A 20,332-nucleotide genomic window follows, 5' to 3' on the forward strand; every position below is an offset into this window, starting at 1 on the left:
AAACTGTATAAGATAATGCCTGGCTTACTGAAAAGCTGTGAAGGGAAAATTGTTCTTATAGCACATGTTTAGAATTAAATACTATACTCTCTAACATAGCAATGTGAGTTAAAGTAAGAGCTACCTGAAAAGTATTCTGTATCTTTTGTCCAATTGCAGTTGAAGATACTAGGCATCTAGGATGACTAACCCCAAGGCAAATTTTTATTTACATTGACAGATCTAAATAATTGTTATGCCCCCCCCAAATCCAAAACCACATATACCTTCCCAGGCTTACTGCTTTGCCTTTGTGCCAACGGCTCAGGAAAGTATTAAGAGCTGCAACCTGCTTGGCAGAGGCACCTCCACTCCTTACCTCCCTCACAGATAGTTCTGGTATCTCTCAGCTCTTGTCACCTATGTGTGTCAATCTAGAACCCCAACACCGCTCTGCAACTAGAGATCTTAAGACTATATACGTACACACAAAGTAGACACAGTAAACTTATTAAATAATTTTATTATTTCCTCCTTCATATTGCTAATAGTATACCCAGGTTTAAGCATGTTAGAAAATTTGAAGAAATAAAACAACTTTTGGTTTACATAAAGCACATATAAAAATATCTATTCAGAAAACAAATAATTACACTGCTCACTCATCTTTGAGAGTGCCAAAAAACAAAAACAAAAATAAAAACTCACCAAGATATAATAAAATACCTGCTAACTGAATGAGGAGGCAAGATAGTTTTGTTACAGTTTTGTTCATTTGGCATTTTATGGAACCAATCTGTGCTAATGAAATTTAAGTCAAAGTTATGGTCAGATAATACGAGTGAAAATGTGCAGCTACTTAAAGACAGTCTTCAAAACAAACAAAACCTGCTTTGTGCTTAGAAGAGTTAACAGCAATTAAGATTACAAAACTCCCCAACTTTTCTAGTAACCGTTAGACAACAGGAAGAGGTATCAAACTGGAAGTGTCAGTATACTAAGTCACTTACATAAAAAATATCAGCACAGTAAGAGCCATACTTGGTTACCTTCCAATTCTCTTAAAACCCCCAAACATAAAATATTTGCTTGCTGGTCAAAGCTTTAAGCCATAATCAATAACCCAAATAGCTCTTGTTCATCGGGGACTAGAACAGTATGAAATAAGTGCTAGTTAGAAAAACAGTGTGAAGTGCTAATAGTCTGGATACCCACTGCTCACCACATTCTCTCACTGGAGCCTAACAATGAAGCAGCTCAGGCAGGTATCACTACCAAGGAAAATGCAAAGTGGCCAGAAATATATAAGGATGCCCTCATACACCGGAGTGCCAAGGGCAGACAGGGATTTTCTTGTGCAAGAGATGAACTCTGTGATTCAAAGTGCCCATAAACAAACAGGATACAGTGTGGACTTTTTCAGTACAAAGGAGAGAACGGTTCTACTACTTCGTGCAGTATTCAACATGGACGAGCAGGTCTCGATGTTCATTGGCTGGGTACTGTACACTGCACTTGGGACATTCCACCAGGCTTTCGTTGAGTGCAGCAGTGGGACTTTTGGGTGAGGTAACTTTCACTCTGTTTTCAGGCTCTCTCTGGAGTGGGAACAACTGCTCTGTGTATGCGAAGCCATGTAGCTGCTTCTGCAGAACAAATTTCAAATGAACACGTTTGAACATAGGACAGTGTTTGGCAGCTATAACTGCTTTGCCCCTCAACATGCTTCAACCCTACAGACAGCTTATTTTGGATTTCTGCTCACTATTATTCTAATGGTAACATTTGAGGCAGTCATCAATAAGATGGATAATGTATTAATTACTCAGGAAAGTAGTGAGTTAGTGCTCATATACATAGGCTTTGCTAAGAGGCATAGAGTCAAATGTAAAGGGAAGACTATCCCTTTTTAAAATTCAGTATACAAAATGGGATTCCTCATGACATTTTCAAGAGTGTGCATATATTTGCCAGTTTTATAAAACAGAGGTAACTTAAGGAATAAAGAAATACAAAGTCCCCAGCACCCAGGAGGTTGAAGTGGGAAGATGGAGATGTTCACTGGGGGAGTGTTTCACACCCTGGGAAGTGAAACCATAATGCACAAAGAGAGCAGCAACAAAACCCTACACAGGACAGAGAGCAGCAGAGAATTCCAGTAGTTCAGATAGGTTATCTACACGGATGACCAAGATGCTACATACCTTTGAGACTTTGCTGTTTCATTTCTTTTAAGAAGAATTTAGAATAATCAAGAAAGCTTAAGCATTCATATTTTAGAGCACATTGTAAAGATATTTATTTATTAGTTTGGTTTGGTCTTTTGAGACAGAGTTTCTGTGTATGTAGCTTTGGAGCCTGGCCCTGAATTAACAGAGATCTGACTGCCTCTGCCTCCCAGTGCTGGGATTAAAAGTGTGAGCCAATACCAGTCGAAGATATTTAATAACATACAAGTTGTTAACTTAACAATTGCTTTTTCCCCCTCCCTTAGAAACTAGGAGTTATAGCTATAATTATTTCCCCATTTCCAAATATTCTGCAGTTCTAGGACAATATATGTATGTGCACTAATGGGACATCTGGGCACATTCACAGACATATAAATGAACACAAATTGATTAGAAATATGAAAAAAATGCCATAATGCTCTGTTTTCTACTTTCTGCCTTCTATGTAAAGTACTGTTGGACATTTCTAGAATGGTAGCAGCCAACTTGGGTAGGAGATGATCCCAGACACCAATAAAGTATGAGCAAGAGTGTTGTAACTCCCCTCCTTCTAAGTCCTGGATTGATGCTGTAAGGTTATGTACCACATAGGGGGCAACTACTGATTTGAGATAAAGTTCGCTTTAAGTTGTATTTCTGGTTTGAGGACTGAGCTGACACATCAATGGGGAGGTAGCAAAAAGAGAATGAAAAATAAGTTTTATATTAGCCATTCAAAACTTACCAAGGATTCCAATTGTGTTATTTGACTTCTTGCTTTTCGGAGTTCTTTAAGAATCACATACAGTTGGTGCTGCATATTCTGGCGGTCAAGTTTTTCATTTTCAAAGTCTAGACTACATGCCTGCATCTGGAATATGTCAGGAGAAGGCAGTTAGAGCTGGTAGATCCTACCAAGTTCTCTTCATTGAATGTTTGATGGGGGATGTCCTTCTGTATATATGTTCTCTTACTGATTGATGAATAAAACACTGTTTGGCAGATAGAGGCAGAAAGATAGGTGGAGTAAGGAGACAGGAGAATTCTAGGAAAGGTAGGCAGAGAACCGGAAAGGTCGCCATGTAGACCAGAATGGAGTAACAGGTCTGGGCATTCTCCAGTAAGTTAAGACCAAGTGGACATACATAGATTAATAGAAATGGGTTAATAAGACAGAGCAAGCAAATAAGAAGCCCTAGTCATTGGTCAACAGTTTTATAAACTAATATAGCGTCCATGTGTTTATTTGGGCCTGAGATGGTGGTGGGACCTGGCAGGAAAGAAAACGTCAGTAACAAAATGTTTAGTCTTTATCAACACAAGAGAATACTTGCTGGGCCTGCTTATCAAGCACAGTAAGATTATTAGTAAATGACCAGGTAGTGGTGGCACACACCTTTAGTCCGAGTGCTGGGAGGCAGAGGCAGGCAGGTCAGTGAGTTCAAAGCCAGCCTGATCAACAGAGCTAGTTCCAGGACAGCTAGGGTTGTTGTACAGAGAAACCCCATTTCAAAAAAACAAACAACAACAAAAATTATTAGTAAATGAAGTTTATGGTTAAGATATGCTTTATGAACTAGCAAAGTCAGGACCTAAGGTACTGATAAGTGGAGGGCAGCTTAAGAAGTTACTAATTAGAGTTATTCCTTCACATTCTTAGAATTCTTGGTGGGGAGTGGGAGACGGCTACTTTCTGGTTTGAAATACATTAAGAAATTCTACTATACAGTCTAAGAATAAATGGTGTCCACTCTGCTTGAACTCACAGGGTGGCCTACTAAGAGACCCTGTAAGGCTAGAGTAGGAACTACAGTCATGGAAGAACAACATTTGCCAAATCCAAGCTATCAGGAAAGCTGCCACCACACCTCTAAGAACAGTCACAGAATATGTGAATGGTACAGAGTCTCTAAGAAAATGTGTGTTAGTCTTTTAAAACATTTTGTTTTACAACTTTCAAGTAGTTCTCCATAGAACAGTATAAATACCAGGGAAAGATCTGGTTTTTAGCAGCTTAGCAAATTGAACATCCATAGTAAGTACCTGCTGCTCCAGCAGAGCTACCCTGGTCTGTTCCTCTTGTTGCTTTAACAGAGATTCGGAAAGAATGCGGACCTGGAGAATACAAAGAGAGCCGGCATTACCTCACCTGCCTCTCCTCACTAGACTTGGTATACACAGGAAACCTATGTCACAAGTCCCACCTCTAACCAGGACAACTCCTACTGAGCAATGACTCATTGCAGCTGGCTATCTGAGGCCTTCTACTTAATCAGGATAAGCAGTGTCATCCTGACTGAGTTCCCCAAACAGCCAGACTTTGTGATGGACACAGCTCTGTGTGGCCATGCCCCCTTTCCTGAAGGCTTTGCTATCATTTCAGAGGATAACAAAGAGGGATGTGCCTCATCTACACAGAGCAAGAGCAAAATTTACTTACTTCTGTTTAACCTTTTCCAAATGTCACTACCCACACTTAATAAGTCAAAGTTAGCAAAGTGAAGATGAAGGAAGAAAATATTAGGATTACTGACTCTTCCTTAGCTCTCAACTTCTGCAGGATGTTACAAATTACAATAATAGTTGCAATAACCTCCACTGGCATCTACTTAGTTTACAAAGCGCTTTCATATTACTCAGTTGCCCCATACAACAGTTTTATGAGGCAAGTAGAGGCTATTATTCATTTGACTAGTGAAGGCTGTGTGAGTCAGAAGACAGGTGATTTGTTGCAGGCCATGTCTAGAGTCCAGGTGTGAATTCCAAACACAGTTCTTTCTAAGGTACTCTGGGAATTCATTTGAACACATCAACACACTCAAGAGTATAGTCAAGGAATCAACTGGATTACTCTCACTGCCTTTACTTCCCATATAATCTACCTCTTTACTCATGTGATGTCCTCCTCTGAAGGGGAATTCCCAGAGAGTCACTGAGCAGGATTCCACCATCGAGTCTCTAAACACTATCACTTCTATGAGGCCGCCACAGACCCTGTATCTTCATCTCACATCAGCTTGTTTAATTTCCTTAGCTTATCCATTGACTTGGGTACTAACTCGTGGTCTGCTTCCATGCTAGACTATGAATGCCCAAAGGAGGCAGGGGCTGTTCTGCTCCTTGCTGGCTCCCCAGGACTCTGGGCTCCCTGACCCTGGTTGAAGTGTGGAGAGCAGACAGCTCAGGGGCTGGCTCACCTGAGATAAGAGTTCTTCACACTTTTTCCTCTCCTCTTCCAGTTTTCCCCTGAAGCCACTGCTCTCTTCCCTGAGTTTTTGGATCTTTTCCGCCTTATGTCTGTCCTCTTCCAGGTGTTGTATGTCTGCCTTTCTTTGCGAACTCAACAGCTGATTTAAATCTTCAACCTCTTTTTGAGTTTCTTCATATTTTCTTCTAAATTCATCAAGTTCTGACCGCAACTGAGTTACGGTTTGTCGTTCAACTTCAAGATCTTTTTTGGCATTTTCCAAGAGATGATCATATTTTTGCTTCTCTTGAAGATAACCTGTAACAAACAACATTAAGGCACAATGCATTTTGTAATATCCCAAGAAATTAAAATCCCAAACATTTTCCTACAAATGAGACCTCAACATTTCTTCAGCTTATAAAATGAAGAGTCAGGAGGTGGGGGCTATGACTGGCATTTTCTATGTGCAAGTGATATGTTATTTATGATTAATTAAAGTTTGACTGGAAGATTCAGAAAAGCAAAGTCAGCCTCAAGTTATAGAGATTAGACAGTGGTGATACACACCTCTAATCCAAGCAGCCAGAAACTAGGAGGTGCTAGTACAGACCTTTAATCCTAGGACTCTGGATTGAGATTAAGAGATAGACTTTGAGTCCAAGGCCACCCAGATCTACGCAAGAGTGAATCAGTCTAAAAGAGAATTATAGCTCTCACCTTTAATCCTAACATTATGTAAGCAGAGAAGACAGAAGCAAGGTCTCTGAGAGGTATTTGTTCTCCAGCCACAGTGAGGAGAGGCAGCAGTTTGAGACACGATGAAGGGCTCATGCATGGATCAGCCCTTTCAGCCTGAGCTAGAGGTGAGAGCTAATGACTGGCTGCTTTGCTTTTCTGATATTCAGCTTGAAGCTTGAACCTCAGTATCAGTCTCTGGGTCATTTATTTTTTGTGTTACATATATGGTAGATCTTTTCTTCCTAGCTCACTACTGTTGAGCCTATTTCTTTATCTGTTCAGTATGATCCTTCCTGGCCCACCTCATAAGAGGTGTTGTCTAACTCAGCAGAAATCAGTGTAAGGAAAACTGTGGAACACTGGGCAGATAGACAGCATCATGGATAACTTCAAGCTCCCAGCAAGGATTAAATGGTCGAGGCACCATCTACAAAGCCTGTTCTTTCTCCTGGAGCTGATATAAAAGCTAAAGGCAAGCAAAACAAAATGACAACTCATGTCCAGTGTAGTGGCGCACACCTATAATTCTAGCACTTAGGAGACGGAGACAAGAGGACTGCTCTGAATTGGAAGCTAGCCTGAACTAAATTTTAAGTACCATGCTAGCCAGAACTATGTGGCAAAACCTTATCTCAATCCATCATCCAGCCCATCTACCCCCCCAAAAAGGAAACTGGTGCCTAGGCCAGCTCTGAAGGGATTGAGAAGAACTTTGAGGACGGGGAAAGGTGTTCATATAGGGAAAATCACCATAATTTCAGAACTCTGTGATGGATGGCTCTCTCACCTTGGCCTATGGCCTCTTACATCTGAAAACTGGGGGAAAGGAAATAGACTTGCCAAATGCTATTTCTTACTTCAAGCTTAAAGGACATAATGCTATTTTACTTTCTAACACATATTTATAAAAAAAAAAAAAGACAACCTAAATTTGATGAATCACTCCTTTTGGAAAATGTCAGGCTCATTCCAAAAGAACACTTTTATAGTTCAGTACCTTCTGATTCAGTCTTTTTCCTCTGCTGTGGGAGTGAAATATCGGCTGTTTCTGTTCTCTTCTCCAGCTCAAAGATCTTTGCTAAAAGTCCTTTAACGTAGGCCTCTCGCTGCTGGTCATACACAAGCCACTGCTGATTTTTCTCCAGAGCCTTACAGTGAATGAAAAAATCAACAGTAGAAGAAAAAGTCCAGATCTTAAAATGAGGGGAGTCCCCATGACATTGTCTTTTTCAACACATACAAAATCTTACAGCTTATAAGTTACTTACAGGCAGTCACTCATGTATTATCCCTTTAGAATACATGTCAGTCAGTTTCCAAAGAATTAATTTTGCCTGTATGCTACCTCCCATATGCAGCTCACTTTGTGTTTACTACAAAGTTATTGCCTGTGAACTAGAATGTTCAAATGCCACTTCTAGAAAGAGCTTTAATTCTAAGCCTCTATCCTTTACTAGTTGACTCTTGGAAACCTAACCAAATCAAAACAAAAGGGGTCTGTCGGGCAGCACAGTCATTCTACAACACATATACCACTCCTCCATACTCCCTTTCACTACTTTTTGCTAGGGAAGGTGGCAGTTTGTTCAAGTGAGTAGCTACAGAAGGGCCAGGCTGAAGCCTGTAACCCCAGAACCACAGAGCCCAAGAGAAGACCCTGAGTCGGCTAAGTGGTGCAACCTTGTCTCCAAGTAACTAAATAGCTGGGTGTGGTGGCGTACTCCTTTAATTTTAGCACTGGGGCATCAGAGGCTGGAGGATCTCTATGAGTTTGAGACAAGTCAGGGCTATATAGTGAGACATTGTGTTAGCTAGAGAAGACTACAAACCTGCTTTTAATGGGGAAGGGGACAAAGTCTAGATATTCTAATACAATGTGAATATGCAATAACATTACAACTCCTCTCCAATCTACTTGTTCAGTCCAATAGAACAGATTAATTGCCCCCTCTTGTCCTATGATCCCGAGAGGCTGGAAATAAGTCTAAACAATTATTTGTACAAAAAGGTCATGCACATCCAAATTTGATACTATGTGCATGTTAAATGTTCTGTGTGAAGGGTCCCAAGAAACATATACAGGGTGATGTATGCCTTAAAACCTAATATTTCCTTCACAGTGGTCAATCTGCTCTGGATTGAGTCGTCATAAGGACCTCTAGCTCATGTGCAGGTTTAGTCTAAAGAACACTGCGTGTTACCAGGCCTACTGGTGCAGGCCTTTAATCCCAGCACTAGGGAGGCAGAGGCACATGAATCTCTGTGAGTTGGAGGCCAGCCTGGTCTACAGAGCAAGTTCCAGGACAGCCAGGGCTGTTACACAGAGAAACCCTATCTTGAAAAACAAACAAAACAAAGAATACCATATAACCAGAAGAGCACATGTGTATATCTAACTACCTATAAGCTGCAATATTAAAGATATCTAATTTTCTATCAAACTTTATACTTGTCCATCTTTAAGAAGTAGCAATACAAATAATTTACTATCTATATTAGATAGTCATCAATGTTTTTCAAATGAACCTGTTGACACTTTCTTTATTCAAGTACATTAACTAAAAATATATTTAAGATTTCAGTTATAGGATATTAATGATTGCTGGCAAGGAACCAGTCTTTCCCAGGGATGAGCTCTCTTAACTGCCTATCCAATACCAAGTGATGAACCCTAAAAACATATACATATGGGCAACATTAAATGAACTCCCCAGATCATATTATTTATATGTACTATATATGTAACAATAATTAAAGACAAAATCTTTTTAAATCTGTAAGAGGTAATACTCTTAAAAGCCACACGATGGTGATGTCACTTAACAAAGTAAGCTCTTCTACTCCTACCTCTGCCTGGCCTGGCCTGGCCTTGAACACACTATTGGAGCCCAGGCAGGCCTTGAACTTATGATCCTCCTGCCTCAGACCCTCAAACCGATAATATAACAGGCCTATGTCACCACGTCAAGCTAAGCAAACATTGTTTTCCTCTCCAATTCTTTTATATGTACCTACCCTTTCTTCTCTAAGACTATCAATGACCAGTTAGAAAGCTCTCATTTATACTGGGTTTGAATTTTTAGAGACATCATCACATTAGCTATTCCTTCTAGCATTGTGTCATCTACACATACAGGAGGCATGCACTTAACATTTACCTTAAAAGAAAAAATGTGAAGTGCATTCCTCCTTTGGCCAGGGATCTGCTAAGTACTCTGTAGACAAATATTTCAAAATAGATCAAAGTGCAAGCTGTACTGGAGGAATAAAATATGTGAGTTCATTGATAGGACTAGATTAGGAATGGTTGGCTAACTGTAAGTATCATGTCTGTTAAATTTACTAAGTTCCTGTGTAAGATGTAAGAAATGCATATGTAGGTAGGGCTAAATAATTACAGATAAGTGCAACTCCCTCTTCAATGACTCAGAAAATGAAGTACTTTGTGTATTTGTGTAGGTGAAAGGTAAAAGAGAAAAAACATACACACACACAAAAAATGGGATTAAAAATGTCATAAGCATTCAGGCAATGGTGGCACACACCTTTAAAGCCAGCACTGGAAGGCAGGTGGATCTCTGTGAGTTGGAGGCCAGCCTGGTCTACAGAGCAAATTCCAGGACAGGTAGGGATGTTACACATAGAAACCCTATCTCGGGGGAAAGGGGGAAATTGTCATGAACAGTTAAATTTAGGTAAAGAGTATAAAAGTGATATAAGTTTCATTCTTATTCATAGAACTTTTCCTATTAATTTATATTTTCTAAAGTTAAAAAATTAAAAATTACATATCTTCTCTAAGTTGTTTGAAAATCCAGTTTTGTAATGTTAAAACCTGGAAATGCCTACTACTTTCGGATAGTTTTCTGGCTGTTTGTACAAAAATGATAATAGTTTTGACATTTGACCACATTTATGGCATTACCGGTAGCTTTCTGAAGAAAAACTATACTTCCCAGCCAGACAAGCCAGCTCCTGAAGGGAAGGACTGTGGGGGGAGGGAGACTTAAACTCATGGTAGTCATTTCCAACCCCTGCCTTTTTTCCATAGGCATTCTCTCATCAGCCTGCATGCTGTGAGATGTATGGCACAACCATTCACGTGGGTAAGTTCATGCCACTTCCAAAACATGCATGCCACATAGCAAAACACTGGGATAAGTAACGTAATCCATTAGACTTAACTTGGAGAAGCCCCAGTTAGATTTGGTGATCCCCATATTGCTCTAAGATTCCAAGAGCTTTTCACTGGCTAAGATTGGTTGAGAACTCCTGGGGATGATAGAAGGAGAAGATGCACCTCCTGTTTTTATGGGACAAATGACTCAACAACCCACATGGGTAAGATCATGCCTCCTGGCTGTGTATCCACCAATAACATGGTCCTGCCTAAGGTCAGATGAATGAACCTTTCTGCCTCTGTATCTCTTTACGATGCGTAAGAAATCTAACAATTATCGCCAGGTAATTATTTCAAAATGTCTGACAGACCTAAATGGTGATTGAAAAACAAGAAACATATACATGCATTCTAAAGCTTATTTTACTTAACAAATACTAATTCTTAGTAAGACAAGGCTCCTTAGGCACTTCTCTGAGAACTTTGAGATGGAATTAATTTCCAAGCTCTACAAGATCGCGCATGACATCTCTTTCCTGCTCTCCAAGTCTCCCAACTACAATTTCCTCCTCCTCAGATAAAAAAACCAGAAGAGCTGAACTGCCTGGGGCTCTTCAGAAGTTACAAAAGATTCAAGTGTGCCCTGGGACCAGCAGCTATAGCACCACAGGAAATGCAGAATCGAAGACCCATCCCAGACCCATTAAACCCAAATCTACATTTCAAGAAAATCATCTAGATCCACAGAGCCTAAAGAGCACAGCTCATTTAGATTTAGCCCTTAGGTGAACTGAGTTAGAATTTACTGCTTTTGTGAAAGTCTTTCTCATGGAAACAGAGGGACCAGCCAGAGGAAACAGAACGCAATAAGGCTTTCAAGGAGTGGCTAGAAATCCAGCAGGACAGAAGTAAACAATGAGAATATATAAGGTATATAAGGTAAATTACCTAAATACAAGCATCTAATTGGTAGGTACCAATATAAACAGAGGGGCCAAAATCACTGTAAAATATGACACTAAAATAAGCCCTACTTAATAATTTTTAAAATTATATTTATTTCAATTACCTCCAGGTAAATAAGGTACTATAGGACCCTGTATATACACTCAAGATATTTAAATTCTTCTTTTGAAAGTCAAGGGATACCTGCTAGATTAAATAAAAAAGGAATCTTGAGAACACACTTATCAGTATCAGAGTAGACACACCTGTAGACACGCAGGTAATATTTCTGTAATCAGGATAGCTACCTAGTGATCTAAAAATAAAATCAACAACTTTCTACTTCACATATTTAATCTGAAAATTGAAAGAAAATACAAATAGTCCTGTGCCCTCAGTTTTTTCATTTCCAAAAAAACTTACTTATCCATTTATAAGTTTGAAATAAAGCTTTCTGGTGCATCTAAAGTAACCTCATGTGTAATTCTGGAGAAATATTGAGTATACACAAAACTTTCCTTTCCAAATATTCTCAGCAAAAGACTTGAAGATAATGAATACATACCAAACAGATAAAAGAAAATTAAAATAAATTACATTATAATGAGCAATTATTTAGGCAAATTAGATTTAGGTGAAAAAGAATGCTAAGGTAGTTAGAAGTTTCTAGAACTTTCGAGTCTACAGATACTCGACAATGATATCAGTTCTCCTGCCTCAATAGATTCGTTTTTTAGCCATAATATTAATGCTTCCAATTTCTATGAAATTTAAGAACATATAAATTAGTTCTCTTTACCCACCCCCCCAAACAACTTACATCTTTCAGCTGCATTTCCTTTTCGTGAATATTACTCATTGATGAGTTGAAGCAGTTTGCAGGCACGCTCTGTAAATAACCCAATTATTAGTTAACATCATTCACTTAACAAATTTCATTATATTTATTTCCATAAAAATACAAAATATCTCTCAAAGCATCCCAAACACACTTTTGTACTACTAAGGCAAGTGAAAGTTACCAAGGGACTAATTACTGCCAGAACAAAATTCACTGGGAATGGTCCTAAGGCAACAGTTCTCAACCTGTGGGTCTCGACCCATCTGGCAAACCTCTACCTCCAGAAATATTTACATTACTATTCATAACAGTAGCAAAATTATTTATGAAGTAGCAATGAAAATAATCTTATGGTTGGGGAGTCACCACAACATGAGGAACCATATTAAAGGGTTAAAGTATTAGGAAGGTTGAGAACCACTGTCCTAAACGATCTGGAAACCCTGAGACTTCAGATCTAATGTTACTAAGATTTTCTGGACCCCACAATCTACAGAACAATCATTAATGCATATAAATAGCCCACGGAGTTTTCGCCAAAAGGAGTCAACCAACTAGTCTATTTCAAAGAAATAAACCACACTGTTAAATATAAAAAGTTTTAGTATAGGTTGAGTATTTTAAACTCTGTATGTGAAATTCATTTTTCTTTCTATCTTTCTTTCCTTTTTTTTTTTTTTTTTTTTTTAGGACAAGGTTTCTCTGTGTAGCCCTGGCTGTCCTGCTGTCCTGGAACTCGCTCTGAAGACCAGGCAGGCTAGCTTAGAATTCAGAGATCTGCCGGCCACCACTGCCAGACTATTTTTCTTGTATATGCATAATCTGTAGACAATTTTATACAAAATGTTTAGTGTGCCTGGATTCTGGCTGTGATGGTTACATAAGGTCAGGTGTGAAATTTTCCACTTGATAACAGTCAAAAAGTTTCAGATTTGGGAGACTATAATAAATATTAATAAGTAACTCTTCAAATAGATTTCATGAAACTCAAAACAATTTCATAATAGCTCTTCTTTCTTCATTCTCCCATAGAGACAAAGAGGAAAACCAAGTGGCTATAATCCCAGACTAGCCAGCAAATTCTACAAATCCTGCTTTTCAGGATTTGGGGAATTTTGGTGTTTTTCCTAAGTATCTACAAGGAAAGACCTGTGTGGACCCTAGGGCTGTTTGGGAAGGCTGAGAGCTTTTAGGGGTGGAGTCCTGCTGTAGGAAGGGGGTCACTAGAGTCAGCCTTGAAGCTTCATAGGCAGGCCTGCACTTCTTATTCTCCATCTGCTCCCATGCCTTCCCCACCATGATGGAAGGAGCCCCTCAGACTACAAACCAGAACAAACCTTCCTTGAACACAGTGACAGGAAAAGTAACAGCATCACTCCCCTCAGAAATTACAACTCAAACTTATTCTTCTATGGATAGTATTACTAGTTGTTAGTAATGACCAACTGTCAAAAGAATCAAAGGTTTGGTCAACAAGTAAGCATTTAGTATATTCCAGGCTTTCTGCAAGGCACCTGCCAATCATTGTCATATGGAATCATCAGTGCTCTTAGCCTCGTTTTACTGATGTGAAATCAAGGCTGGACACTAACCAGCTCTAGCACTGTCTCTCCTTCCAGAAAGGCTAAGGGAATCCACTCAGTTACAGGGTATCAGCTGGCAAAACCAAGACTAAAACTCAGATGATTTATATATTTATATGTTCATTCTATGACATAATTCATCTCAAACAAGAGGGAAAAATGTATGTGCACTTAGGGAAAACATATTTGGTATACCTCTTTATCTCAAATATGAAAACTAACCAAAAACTTAAACCTAATGTTTATATAATACAAATTATAGAAATAAAATCTCAGCAAACTCTTTCTGGACTATTGTAACTACAGCATGGACTGTCTTCTGAATATTCATCTGGGTGAAACAATTGTGTGTGAGGGCAGGGAACCACATTGTTTTTATTTATAGACAAGAACTAAAAGGAAGTGATCTATAGTACACTAAGGTGTGGCATCACTTCCCAAACAAGAACTAGAAATTGTGACAGACAGGGAAAACTGAGTTTAAAGAAGGCCTCAGCACCTGTGACAGATGGAGTGTACAGGCTTTGCTCTCCAGTTCAGAGAGTCTTTTCGTTGTGGCGGACAGCTGCTTCTTCAGGACATCTGTCTCTTTGGATAATGACTCCAACAACTGCTGCTTCTTCCCACACTCCTTTGTTTTCTCTTCCAGCTGCTCGAGCAATGAGGAAGAACTGTATCTTGCCTTCAGCTGGTCTTTGAGTCTCTGTATTTCTTTGTCCTTCTCTGTGAGGTAATAAACATTCTTCTCTCTCTCAGCTTCAAGAACTTGAATTTTCTAAACAGAAACTAAGAAGAATCTTAGAATTCAGCCAGGTCAAGGATCCATCTGAACAATGTATTTCCATAAGCATTTATGAAGTAGTTACTACCTATTAAATTTGATTTTATGACATCAGGACCAAAAGTATAAGATGAAGCTCAGTGCTATGCTCAGCTCACAGGCACACACAGTCCGTACATTAACACCAGCTGTGCTCAAGTCAGCATGAACATACACCAAAGAAGGGGCAGACAGAGAAGAAACCCATCTGTGTCAAGGGTGGTGGGAGGAGGCTAAATCAATGCTCGTCACATTGCTGCAGCAAAAAAGAAGGAAAGAGCCAAGAGAAAGACGATAAAACAACTGTCAGAATGAGTAGGCTAACGGGGCAATCAAAATGAATGATAAAATGGGTTTCTAAACATTTATAAGGAACCCTAAACACTATTTAGTACTCTGAAGTGGATAAACCACTCAGGGTATCTTAAATGCATAGATTTGATTTTTTAATTTATGAACCAAAAAATAAAATAAAATCATGTAGTATCTGAGAAAATATTTTTTCTTAAAAAAAAAGTGAGAATGGCACAGTATCCTTCCAGTATTCTAGAAACAGAACATAAAATTCCAAGTTATATAGCCAATAAAAATTATAAATGGTAAGCCAGTATGTTAATCTTAAACACAGCATGCTATAGTTTGAATATGATCCCTCAAAGCATCGATGTTAGAAGTGATGAGGTCATGAGGGCACAGACCTCATGAGTGGATTCGTGTGGTGGTCATGGGTCTCTTATCAGTTAAAGTGAATTCAGCCCTGGTCCACCATATACCTCATACATGTGCCTCGCCTTCATTCATGTAACACAGCTTGATCCTTATCTGTGTAACTAATTCTTATCAAGAATATTAACATAATTAAGATAAATTAACAAAAAGTTATATGCCAGGTGGTGATGGTGCACACCTTTAATCCCAGCACTAGAGAGGCAGAGACCTTTGTGAGTTTGAGGCCAGCCTGGTCTACAAAGCAAATTCCAGGACAGGCTCCAAAGCTATAGAGAAACCATCTGGGGGGGGGGGGCGGAGTTACATGATGAATGCCAGATTAGTTTATTAGTTTGTTTTCAATACTTGAGAAAATATGTTAAGTGTAATGGTACATGCCTATAGCACTTAAAGGTAGAGGCAGGGGAACCAGAAGTTTAAAGTCATTCTCAGTTAACTAGCTCAAGTTCCAGACCAACCTGGGCTACATAAGACCCTATCTGAAAATTCAAAACAACAACAACAAAACGAGGGTTTGGAGAGTTGGCTCAGCAGTTAGGAGTACTTGTTTCTTTTGCAGAGGAGCCATATTTAGTTCTTAGCACCTATATCATAGCTTACAACCATCCAAACTCCAATTCCAGGGGATCCTATGCCTTCTTCTGACCTCTGCAGGCACCAGGTATACATATGATACATACATATACATGCACAGAAAACACCCATACACATAAAGTAAATCTTTTTACAGTAAGGGGAAAAAACAGGTCACAAGATCACAGCATTATATTAAAAGCACAAAACTATTAATCATGCTGTCTTATTTCTGAAACAACTTAATCTGACAACCTCAAAACACATACTAGGGCCAGGCAGTGATGACACATGCCTTTAATCTCAGCACCCTGGGAGACAGAGACAGGTGGATATCTGTGAAATTGAGGCCAGCCTAGTCTACAAGGCTACACAAAGAAACACTGTCTTCAAAAACAAACAAAAACAAATATTTATAGTCCAGCGTTGGTGGTTCATGCCTTTAATTGGGAGGCAGAGGCAGGTGGATCTCTGAGTTCAAGGCCAGCCTAGTCTACAGAGTGCCAGGATAGGCTCCAAAGTTACAGAGAAACCCTGTCTGGAAAAAAAGAGAGAGAAAAAGAGAAAAAGAGAGAGAGAGGGAGAGAGAGAGAGAGAGAGAGAGAGAGAGAGAGAGAGAGAGAGAGAGAGAGAGAGAGAGAGAGAGAGAGATAATTAATAAAAAAGTATGTCTAAAGGTTGGTAAAATCAAAGTAGGAACTTAAGATTCCAAATTCAAGATCAACTTTAAAGAACTAGAAAGAGTAGGCCAGTCAAACAAGGACAATGGGAAGAATGAATGCAGCGTCAGCAAGCCAGACACACTGCTTTCTAGAATGCATATACCTTTAGAGGACTCTATACCATTTACCTCCAAAAGTCTGCATTTGTCCTTATCAGTCACTTTTCCTTTCCCACTCGTGGCTTCATCCAGAGACGTTCTAAAGGCTGCGATTTCTCCCTTAAATTTCTCTAAGGCAGTGTCCGATTTGGAGCTACTAGGCCTTGACCCCCACTTGTTTTTAATTAAATCCTTGGGACTTCGGGAAGACATCTTTGAAATGATCTGTGAAAAATAAACAAACTAATTAACTAATATTTTAAATTCAGCTGCATTTGAAGTCTGAGTTTAAACTTTTATCTCAGGTCTAGAAGAGGCCTTATAGTCTATTTTGCTCTAAATCGAAGCGATTTATCTGAATCAGGAGTCCAAAAGGGAAACTGAGGAAGATTTCTGGGGTGTTGCGGTGAATATTTTTAAAAACTCAGGTAGTAGATACAAGGGAAATATCCACTTTCTAGAAATATGATAACTTGCATACTTATATTTGCTATTAAGGGTAGATTTCTCAAACCATAATGAGTTCCAAACCCAGGCTGGTTTGGAACTCACTATGCAACCAGGATGGCATTGAACTCACAATCCTGTTTCAGCCTCTCAGGTACTGGGGTTATAGGCTTGCACCACTATGTCTGGCAACAACTGTAAATTAACAGAAAGTTTTTGTTTACAATTAGTGGAAAGGTCCCCAAACCTTACATGTTCAAGGAGATATGCCCATGAACAAAAAAGCTGGTGGTAATCGAATTCTAAACTCATATGTCCTCTGTTTTAGAAGGTGTGTCTAGTTGAACTCTATCTTAATAGTCTTTTGAGAGTATGGAGGGAAGAAATGAGGAAATCCAATATGAGACATTTATAGAAAAAGAGGTGTAACAGTCAAGAGATTTGGGAATGAAAAGAAATAAGGACCCAATGAAGTAAGGACAAGTTTCACGTCTGCTAACAGTACTAAATGACAGTTTGGAAGCAAATGTATAATATGTATAATACAAACTCTAGCAGGCAAGTAAGTGTATAGTAAAATATATTGTACGTACATTGTATAAAATAGTTCTTCATTAAGGAAGTTAAAAAACAAACATTTTTCTACCTTGTATGTCCTGAGATAAAAATGATGGCAGTGTGATTAAGGAATCTAAAGGAAGATGAGAGCATTAATTAATGCATTCGCCAATCACTACAGAGCCAGGCACCAGGGTGCATGCCAATAATCCCAACACTCAGGAAGTGGAGGCTGGATAACCAGGAGTTCCAGGATAGCCTCATTTGCATATCAAGTTTGAGGGCAGCCCGGGCTGCACAGAATTGTTGAAACAACAACAAATTACTACAGAGCCTATAAACTGGTTAAAGCAACAGGAGGAGGAAATTTTCAGTATAGAGAGCCGGGCAACAGCAACACAACAGAAACACAGATTCACACATTCCCAAACTGTAATAAACACCAGGAAGAAATCTATGTCTTAGGAACCTCCTACTACGAAAGTTTCTCCCTGGGCTTCTGTTGATGTCACAAGGAGGACTTGATACCCTGGGCTGGTAAAAGGAAACTACCAAGTCATCGAGACAAGAAAGGAAGAAATATATAGAGATCAACACAACTTTAAGGAACCTTCAGGACATTTGCTTCCTAACGTTCGCAGGGGACTCCTAAGTGGCCAGGGTTCCCGCCGCTGGTCTGGACCGACCTAGCCCACTCTTCTCCACCTGCAGCCCTGCTCCCACCTGGTTCTACCGCCTTCCTTCCTCAGAATTTTCTATTCCATTCATTCATCAAGTTCCAGTCAGGGCCTCAACAGTCCTGGTGGCATCTTCTTCGGGAAGCTCTTTCTTAACTCTAATAAGGGTGACAGAATTCACACCCATGCCCGGACTAGTGTCAGTTATACCTGCTCCCAATGCTTTTGTCAGCAGCTTGTCAAAAGAGCTTTCTTTCTATTCATTTATTCATTCATTTATGTTATTCTAGAGCTTGCTTATCTATCTATCTATCTATCTATCTATCTATCTATCTATCTATCTATCTATCTATCTATCTATCTATCTATGTTATCCAAGAGCTTAAAGGCAGATGCTCGGGAATCTCTGATTAGAAACTGAAGGGACCTAAGTCATTCCGGTCAGGAGACCAAAGAAGCATTTGACTCAGTAAACCGCACCAATTATCTATGAGGGGCCAGGAAATAAAAACCGCAAAGAGAAGCGCTTGCTAACAGCAAAGGCGGAACGCACGAGAGACCAGCGTCAGGGCACCCGCCTCCCGGCGCCTCTGCGAAGTGATCAATACCGCAAACTGAACGGACTCGAAAGGACGGTGGTGGTGGCGTCGACGGACACTCAGGGGTGTCTCTCAGGAAACGAGCATGGGTCCCAGCGAGCCGAGACGGGGTCCTGCGGCCGAGATCTGCCCTGCGGTGCCGCCTCCTGTGCGGTCCAGAGCAGCCCTGGGGCTGCGGGCCCCGGCCGCCCTCTGCACCCTCCCCCGCCGAGGCCCGGGTCACTCAGTACCTGAGACCAAACACAGCGCTCGCGTCGCTGCGTCAGACCCCCTACCACGCTCCTGCCTGAACACCGCTTCCGGGAGTTTGAATCCCGCGGCTGTGCGGCGAGACACGTCACTGCCGGCCTGGCACAGGGCGGGGCCTGCAGTCTGAGGCCGGCGGGGGAGGGCGGGGCCTGGAGACTGCAGTGGGCGTGGCAAGTCTGGAACCTGAGGCTGGCGGGACGAAGGCAGACTTTTGGTGGGGCTTGGAGCTAGAGGGCAGGCGGGATAGGGGCAGAGCGGGAAAACTTAAGAGCTTGCGGGGGGCATACCTGGACTGGGGCTCCAGCTCAACCCGAGGAGGACTGCGTGTGTGGGTGTGGTAGGGGTGGGGAGAATCGGAGGGGTGATAGGAACCCGGCCAAGGACAGAATCGGGCACCCTGTTAATTCTGGGGCTGCCTGCTTTCTCTGCAGGTTCTGACCCTGCTGCTCCCCATACCCGCCTGGGAATCACTAGTGGCCTGCGTTTATTTGTTTTTGTGTGTGTGGGGGGGGGTCTTTTTGGTTTGGTTTTGTTTTTCAAGGCAGGGTTTCTCTGTGGCTTTGGGGGCTGTCCTGGAACTAGCTTTTGTAGACCAGGCTGGTCTCGACCAACGCAGAGATCCACCTGCCTCTGCCTCCCGAGTGCAGGGATTAAAGGCATGCACCACCACCGCCTGGCTGTTTTCTGTGTTCTTTGAGAACCAGTTTGTCTCTGTGTATGATGGAGCCCCTCCATCTCCGGAGTAACTGGATTCCCCAGAGAAGTACAGCTTCCTACTCTTCCCGATGGACCACTCATTTCCGCCAGTCGGGGAGGAGCGGGCGCTTATAAGATCTCCCAGTTTGAAAACTGAGATTATGAGTACCAGCAGCGACTCCAGATTGCTGCCCTATGGGTAGATGTATCTTTATCGGCCAAATCTGGGTCTTGATTGGAGTTCTTGAGAACTTTATTGTTTGCTAAGGTGTGTCTTTCTTAGACCAAAGGTAAGCATGCCTGAAATTTACAAAGGAAAAAAACTGAGTAGCAAAGCATCCTGGGAAGGTTGAGTAGTAGAAGGGTTAGACTCCTGAATTCCTCTTATTAGATGTGTAACCTTGAGTACAACGTTTAGCCTCTTTGAGCCTCAGTTTCCTGATACTGTCTCGTAGTGTGGCTGTGAGGGTTAAACAATAGAATCCATGGGAAATGCTTAGGGCTTAACAAATGTAGTATGCTAAGTAAAAGGCAGCAAACCCTCCTGTTACTAAGTGA

General features: G+C 40.7%; 1 protein-coding gene across 4 annotated transcripts; it reads right to left on the reverse strand.

Annotated features, from left to right (window-relative positions):
- Positions 1–486: 486 nt before the first annotated feature.
- Cep55 (centrosomal protein 55) lies at positions 487–19,190 on the reverse strand. 4 transcript variants are annotated; one of them, XM_013112445.3, is made up of 9 exons: positions 19,060–19,190; positions 16,579–16,773; positions 14,106–14,381; positions 12,003–12,071; positions 7,115–7,265; positions 5,387–5,694; positions 4,233–4,304; positions 2,935–3,060; positions 487–1,625 (listed from the first exon to the last, which is right to left on the reverse strand). In XM_013112445.3, the coding sequence occupies exons 2-9, from the start codon at positions 16,759–16,761 to the stop codon at positions 1,425–1,427; spliced, it is 1,386 nt and encodes a 461-aa protein (XP_012967899.1). In that variant the 5' UTR covers positions 16,762–16,773; positions 19,060–19,190; the 3' UTR covers positions 487–1,424. The 4 variants fall into 4 exon arrangements, with proteins under 4 accessions (XP_012967899.1, XP_021080405.1, XP_021080411.1 ...); XM_021224746.2 differs by having other exon boundaries at positions 18,855–19,120; XM_021224752.2 differs by having other exon boundaries at positions 18,839–19,120.
- Positions 19,191–20,332: the final 1,142 nt, after the last annotated feature.

The sequence above is a fragment of the Mesocricetus auratus genome, unplaced genomic scaffold (assembly GCF_017639785.1).
Source record: "Mesocricetus auratus isolate SY011 unplaced genomic scaffold, BCM_Maur_2.0 Super-Scaffold_4256, whole genome shotgun sequence".
NCBI lineage: Eukaryota > Metazoa > Chordata > Mammalia > Rodentia > Cricetidae > Mesocricetus > Mesocricetus auratus.